This window comes from Centruroides sculpturatus, unplaced genomic scaffold (assembly GCF_000671375.1).
Source record: "Centruroides sculpturatus isolate CEXI.00-Female unplaced genomic scaffold, Cexi_2.0 scaffold102, whole genome shotgun sequence".
In the NCBI taxonomy this organism is placed as follows: domain Eukaryota; kingdom Metazoa; phylum Arthropoda; class Arachnida; order Scorpiones; family Buthidae; genus Centruroides; species Centruroides sculpturatus.
The window spans coordinates 86,604-95,079 of NW_019384295.1; the positions used below are offsets into that span (position 1 = coordinate 86,604).

Sequence of the window (8,476 nt, forward strand, 5' to 3'; positions counted from 1 at the left end):
ATATGAATTTTCTGTTTATTATAATTAAGAAGAATAAAAAATAAAAATAAAAATCTATTTTTCGAGTTTTCAATATCAGATTAAGTTAATTTCAAAAGGAATTGCAAATATAAAATAGACAAGGGGAAAAGAGCTCTCAGTATTTCTAATTAGTGGATTTACGAGAAACTTAGCTAATTAAATGTTGGAAAACAGCCAAAAGTATTAATTAGATAGAAGGTATGCAATATACCCTCTAGCGATTTGTGAAGTAATTACGCGATTTTCTTCTAACACTTCGAAACTTAAAACTGCGTATTGAACAAATTATAGATCTGGTTAATAATTTATCGTTTGATAATCGTTTGTATTTCTACGACAGCGAAAGAAAATTTAAAGTTAGAATTGATAAACCTTAATTTATTTATTTGTTCTTTTCTTTTTTTTTCCTTATTCTTCTTTCTAGTTCCAAAAGCAAAAATCCCAGGAGCGACTGATCTTTACGTGAAAGCGGGTAGTGACATCAACTTGACTTGTATTATTAGTCAAAGTCCAGAACCTCCCTCTTTCGTTTTTTGGTATCACGATAATAGAATGATCAATTACGATTCTTCTAAAGGAGATACTACCGTACAAAAGGCTTCTGGTGATACTGCCATAAGTCGATTAACTATCAGGGATGCTCAACCAGAAGATTCTGGGAATTATACTTGTGGTCCTTCGAATGCCGATGCTACAAGTATACTTGTCCATGTCCTAAGAGGTAAAAATAATAATTAAGAAAATTTTTTTTATATATATATCTATATTTTCAGAAGCTAAAAAGATTTTTTTAAAATCGATTTAAGTCTTATTTTAAGCAGTAAAGTTTTCGGATAATTTGTATATATTTCAAATTTTCAAGTCGAAATAGTAAAAAAAAATATGGAAATGATACAGATTTAGAAAGCCAATTTTAATGAGAAATGAGTGTAGAGAATAGATAATTATATAGTAAAGGAGGTTATTATATAAATCTCTTGAAAATTCTAAAGAATAATTAGATATGAATAAAAAGACATGACTCACTACGCAATAATCATGGATGCGAAATGGATAGTTTATACTGCTTAAAATATAAAGAATAAAATAAAAAAACATAAATAACATTTTATAAATATCTAAACGACATTAAAATTAATTTTTAATTTATATTATTTTCACTACTTTTGTTTTCCAGTGGATTGAAGTTATCAAATTAAGTTTTAAATTAAAACAATTTCGAGACATTTCCGGTTAAGAATAAAATTAATTAAATTTTAAAAAAAAGAAAAAAAAACATTTTATTTTATGACGAACTGAAAATAAACGTAATGGTAAATTAAATAAATTAACGAAATAAAACTTTAACGAAGTTAGAAGAAACTAAATTTTTACAACAAAATATTCTATTTTTTAAATAAAAAAATAAATAAACTAATGTAATATTTTTGTTTAAAAAAATCTTATTTTTACTAGAATCAAAGCTTCTAAGATAAAAATTGAAGATATATTTTTAAAGTTATCAACAAAGAAAAATATTTTAAATATAATTTCAAAATTGATATAAACTCAATTGGTTAAGCGAAGAAACGATGCTTGTTAACTTTACATATATGATAAAAATATTAAATATTCAAATAATACATTATTTATAGAAAATATATCGAATTTACTTTATTATAAGTTTATTTTATAATCTTTATTATCATAATTCTAAGCCAAAATACGAATTATATTTAAAAACAAAAAGTAAAATGTAGAAGTGTTTTCAATTCTGTAAAGCATCCATTTCGCAAATATGAATGTTTTGATTTAATAATTTTGTTTAGATTTAATTTAATATTTTTGTAAAATAACAAAATGTATTATAAGAATTTATTTACTGCGGCTGTTACAAATATATTTAATAAATAACAATATTTTTCTTACGACTTATTGCAGGAAATCTAGCATTATTATTATTTTTTTATCATCAATCAAACAAATGTATGTATGTTAATATTAAATTAATGTTACTAAAGTAACTAAAAATTGAATAAATGTACAAAAATAATATAAAATAACATTTATATTAGAAAAAAGTTATTGATATTATATCATTTCTAACAAAATCCAGATCCTTAATCAATTCGTCTGTATAAATGGAAGGGCGTGTTTCCAAATGACATCAAAATGGTTGCTCCAGAAAGCAATTGCCAGAAATCTATGTTATTGCAGTGAAAGTTAACGTTAACTAAACAAGAACAAACTCTTAACTTGATATTTTCTAATAGAAGATAAAGTATAGGAGTTATATTCTATGAAAATATAATAAAAACTAAACTATACGAAAAGAATCTTTCACTGTTCATAATTAAGAAATTCTTTCAATGTCTTACTATATTTAATGAAATATTTATTACTTTATAATGAAAAATCTTTTAAATATCTTTCGTACTTTCAAAAATTCATATCGTTTAGTATATAAAGAACATCTTAGCTGAAGCTTCAATAAGTTTTTTGACATATCTTCACACTTTAATGAAAATTTAGATCAGAGAAAAACGAAATTGTTCAGTGGCGCAAACGAAATTCTTACATAAAAAATTAATTAAAAGTTGATTTCAATGCGGATTCTTTTAAATATTTACTAAAATATTAAATTAATAGTAACAAGAAAAATTAATTATGGTTGGATTTATGATATCTTTCTTTATTATTCTTTTAAACATACTGAATACATCTGTAAACATGTTGAATAAACTGTGGTAAAATTTGATGTTTGCTTGAATATTTTTTTTTGTATAAAATTATTTTTATTATATTTTCTATATTATAAATTATATAAAAAAGAAAATAAACTTTATACTTACATTAAATACATAAAAATTGAGAGTAACCTAATCTTCTTTATCAACAATAGCATCAGTATCTCTGACGTCTTTTCAATATATATATATAGAAAATTACTTGAAAGTTTTAACAATTACTGTATATACTTTTACATAACTTTTATGAATGCGAATACATCTTAAAATATATTAAAAATAATACAATTGTTGAGGATCATATAATTTATTCATATGCATCATTATAAGTAGCAACATATGCAATATTTCTATTCTTAGAGACTTATAAAACTTTTGCAGGACGAAGAATTACTTTTTTTATATTAAAAACCGTTCGTCATTTTATAAATATCTACCAGTATTCGATCTCAAGAAGATATATCATAGATTGTAGATTTTGAAGAACTTGATCGATTCTTTGCTTTATAGTTCTATGAATTCAGATTGCATCCTTTTACATTTTTATTCAAAACCTTATAAATGAGATGAAACCACTCTTTTTTTTCAATTATCTCCTTAATTATCATCCTATACTCAATCTATTTAATGTTTGCTCACTTAAAATTTTAAGATATTGGTCTGCAATATTGCTTACATATAAAATAATATTAAAAATTTATATAATTCTGTGTGATATATTTCGTTAAGTTATAATTGAAACTGTATATAATGCGATTAATTTAGTGAAGATAATGGAAAGTGAATATGAAAAATATTTATCTGAGTTCTTGGATTATGGACAATCTTTAGAAATTAACTGGCTTGTATATGATGTTAGCCATGAAATCAATTTAATGTGATTTACGACGGATTATCTTTTAATGTTGCTGATAGCTTCTGGGATCATGGGCGTAAAACAGATGATTCATACCGATAATTCTTATGCTTTTGTTTAAAATAAATCAACGATTTTCCTAAATTTTGTACATGAAATAGTTTTACGTGTATTAAACAAATTTCTTCAAATAAAAAATTTCAACTAATTTTAGAAAATTAAGGATAGAAAATCGGTTTAATAAATGATTAATATAAATCTATATACTAAAATTTTTAAGATTAAATTCAGAAAATATAAGATTTAAGTTTATTTTCAAACTCATATTATTATTTGCCAGCCTTTAAATTAATTATTTTTGTTACGTAACTAATGTAGAGTGGTATAAAATATCATTAAAACTTCTTCAACTAGAATTTATTCATATAAATAAATTTTATTCTGGTCGTCTATAAAGATAGATGTGATTATTGTGTAAGCTGAAGATAGAAATTTTATTCTTTAACTCGTAGCATCGGTGTATAAGATCTGATCTTGCCAATCAGTTCATCTCTGTCATCTTATAGAAGATATAACTGCTAACGAGGTGGATCGTCCTATTCATTTCCTGTCCTTCGGATATCTTTCTGATTGGATTTCATTCCTCGTTTCGACTATGTCCCTACTACCTGTCCACAGCCTGTCATTATAGACAGTTGAAAAGATAATTCGCAGTGGAATCGTCCTTGATTCTTCAACACGAAAAATCAATTATTTGAAAAATCTTCTTCAAATGAAAACTTCTTCAATTCTTTTTCTCAAATTTTTAATGCTCCTTTAAAAAAAAATAAATTAATAATGTCATAAGTGCTTTCCTCTAGTAAATTATACATGTAAATAATATCTGTAACACTGTTTATATTAAAGCTAACGATTACTTACAATGTAATTTCTAAGAAGTAGTCCCATAGATTATAGAAGGTTGGGCTTTATGGAATTTTTTCTGAATGTATGAAGATTAATTTTATTTTACTTTAAAGATCCTCGCCTAAATTTCATGAATTATATATCATAAAAAAATTAATTAGCTGTTTTCTTATCCACGCTTTCTCCAGTCTACCTCTACAGTGTATTGTACCTTATAACCTTCCTTCCTATTCTTTGCTGAGCTTCACCGTCTCCAACAGTGGGTCATTTGGCAAGCGTTAGAGCTTGCCAAATGACACACTTGGATCTTCTTTCGGGTCGGAAATTTTACCGGATTGTATCACTTCATCCGTAACGTTGGTGATTTAGGTCCAGATGCCACTGTTTATTGCTGCCGAATCAGTAACATAGCAATATAATTTTTATAAGTTTATATATAGAATTTTATCACGTTTTTCAAATTAGTTTTGCCCTCCTATACATAAAATTTTTGCTCTTATCGATTTATATCTGTCCATGAATTTTACTGAGATGAAATTCGCAGGTCAGATTCCATATATATTAAAGAAACTCTAACCATTTCGTCTCTCTAGAAGCAAACTAAAAAAAATTAATAAAATAAAAAATTAGCAGGGAAATTACTAGTATTTTAAATAATAATAGTAATATTCGATGATTAATTGAAGTAAGATTAAAAAAAAATACAAGTTTAGAATGATTAATTTCACTTTCTTTTCTATACAAAACTTAAAAGTAGACAGATTATTTAATTTTTTTTTTAAATTGATATATCTTTTTGTACTTTCCGTAGAAATAAATTTTATTGATTATCTGATATATTTTATCAAAAATGCCAAGTATTATATAGTGGAATAACTTCAATTTTGTAAATATACTTAGTGAAAAAAATTTTTGATGATCAGATATTCTGTAAGTAAACTGTCTAAAAAAATTTTATATTAAATGTAAAAGTTCATATCTACAAATAGAATTTTTTGCTTATATTAAATAAATAAATATACAGTATTTTGCTACAGGGTAATTTAATTAACCTTTATTCGTTTCACAAAATTATTTTTATTTATAGGCCTACTGCATTTTTCTATATAAATAGTTAATTATATAATACATATTGTTATAGATTTATCAAAGTTATGGTATTATATATGTACTGTATATATATATAAACATACTGTACAGTACATAACAATATTGCTCTCACTATATATAATATGTATAGAATAATAGAGTATGTATTTAATAATTTAATTTGTATTCTTTTTCATACATAATATATAATAAATTAGTGGAGAAATATGCATAAATCCGTAGCAGTAGACTACAAAAATCTTCATCCTTTATCTTTTTGATTTATATTTTCCTTTTCCATATATTATCATTACAGTTTCCTTACTCACTGTCTTGCTAAAAGCTTAATTTATCGTCAACATGTAATAAATATTTAAGTTTGTATTAATCTTCCAAACTCTTTCAGTGAATATATTAATAATTTAAATAAAAGTATTTCTTTTGTAATAGGAGAAAAACAAGCAGCAGTACAAAATGATGCCGGTTCACCCCCAATATCTGCAGCCATGTGTTCTGGTAGCAGGCATGTGGTACTATTTCTTATTTCTTTCATTTTACTATCATTTTGGAGATGACAGTGCAGAAGTTGGATTCGTTGGGAGTGGCACAATGCGAAGAATCTTTCAGGTAAGTTTTTTTAGAAACTTGAACGACTAGCCGCATTGCAGGTTCAGTCGTAATCTTTTCTTTTAAAGTTCACTTCGAATTTTCTTATAAGTTTTTCCTTCTTTTTTTTCTACGCGCTCTTTATCTTATCCATAAAAACGTAGTTAAAATTTATGCTGATAAAAAGCTTTAACTCGAAAGATTTATTTATTTTTTTGCTGTAAAAATTTTTAAAATCATTTTAAACCGATGTGAGGAGTATAAATATATACATAAATATATAAATTATATGTAAAATTACCTATAAATGTATAGGATACATAAATAATTTGGTACTGTGTACTAATTTATATACCCCAAACGGAATATATAAAACGTTAAATTATAATGTTAAAGTCTAAATTAAATTTAAAAAAAAATTAATTATAAATATCTAATAAAAAAATAAGTATTTTTATAACATTTTCAGGGCAGGACTACTTAAATGATGAAGTAAATATTATGTTTTTCTTACGCACATTATTTGCATTTCCTCTCCCATTCCATTGGTTTAAATCCGAAATAGAAGAATACTCAGGACAGGTATGAATAATTTATGATAAATACTAACTTATGAGGTTATTCTGACAAGTTAATAGACTCTTCTCTCGACTGAATTAATAATAAAGACAAATCCAATAAATTAATATATTTATATTTCACAAAGCTACCGAAAAGTTTAAAAGTAATTTTTATTCTTTAAATTATAATAACTTCGAATTACTGTACTCAATCTATTTAATGTTTGCTCACTTAAAATTTTAAGATATTGGTCTGCAATATTGCTTACATATAAAATAATATTAAAAATTTATATAATTCTGTGTGATATATTTCGTTAAGTTATAATTGAAACTGTATATAATGCNAAGTGATCATTTATTATTTATAACAACTTGATGTAGTTTTTTTATAGATTAATACTGTTAAAAATAATTTATTATTTCTTTCTGTTAACAGAAATTTAGTTAGTTCTTTTATTTATATATGTATAAATATAAAAATTTCATACACAATTCCATTTATTTTATATTTATTTACTTAATTTCATATGCTGAATAGTTGTTTATTATTTATTTTAGGAGACACAACTCACCTAATAAGGGAATTGTGTTGTGATGTGTCTTACCTGCCCCCCCTCAAAAAGAGATTATTATGTAAAGTGGTACAACTTCACATACCAAGTATTACGTTGACGGTTATTCGGGTTTTAAGTGATAAACACGTCTCTGTACATTGTATATGTGAATACGTAACGGAAGCAGAATTGCATGAAGTTGCTTTTATGTGTATATAGTTTTATTCCAAAGAAGGAAAAAAATATACACAGCTAATTATATCAATGGAAAAATAATAATATTAATAAATAATATTATTATTATATAAATAAATAAAATTAAGGTAAAAAAAACATGCTTTATCTCTCTCAGGATATTCAATATTGTACTGCTGTGTATACATTACATAGTTCAGTCAGTACTCAGTAGAGAATGAAATATCAAATTCGAAAACGTGTGAATTCGAAAATTTCATTTATTACTATTTTTTCATTTTTTTTTTCTTTTTCTTTTTTTTTAATAGAAAATTCAACATATTGTCGTAAGGAATGGATCTGGCATGATTGGCATATTAATGTTTTTTCCTCTTTAAAATTGAAATATGATAAAAATACAAAAATACACGCTGACAGATTTACAATATAAATAGTACTGTACTCTGAATATATTTGTAAGAAACTGTTTGAAAGAAAATTGTTTTGTACATATAGGTTTTAGTGTATGATCTGTAAATAAGGAAAGTGTGTGAAATAAACTAAGACATAAATGAGATTCCTGATTTTTGTAATAACAATTATCATAAATTTAAAAAAAAAGAAAAAAATAAGATTTTTTTATGTAGAATTTAAAAAGAAATAATGGAAGTTAAACGTTTGTGATTTAAATAATGTCTATTATTCTCAAGTAATATGTTGTTAAGTAACAAATGGATATTATTAAAATCACGATTATTATTTACATTTCATAATTTAAATAATGTTTATTTTGATTATTTTTATTGTTACGTAACAAATAAATATTGTTAAAGTAACAATTGTAGCATTTAATATTTGTCATTTCTTCTTGTCTCATTATTACGTAACAAATAAAACATAGCCTTACATTACAGCAAAACAATTATATTTCTTCGCTTTATTGTTACGTAACGAGTAAACAGATTTTTACCAGTTTGATTG

The 8,476-nt window shown here is 24.3% G+C and overlaps 1 protein-coding gene across 1 annotated transcript in view; it reads left to right on the forward strand.

Annotated features, from left to right (window-relative positions):
- LOC111620562 (zwei Ig domain protein zig-8-like) overlaps nt 1–8,212 on the forward strand; it is a 64,275-nt gene extending 56,063 nt beyond the window's left edge. The window contains exons 4-7 of the mRNA XM_023362546.1: nt 362–742; nt 6,049–6,225; nt 6,674–6,786; nt 7,326–8,212. Coding sequence (XP_023218314.1) covers nt 362–742; nt 6,049–6,173 — 506 coding nt within the window. The 3' untranslated portion in view covers nt 6,174–6,225; nt 6,674–6,786; nt 7,326–8,212. The remainder of the gene's footprint in view (nt 1–361; nt 743–6,048; nt 6,226–6,673; nt 6,787–7,325) is intronic.
- Nucleotides 8,213–8,476: the final 264 nt, after the last annotated feature.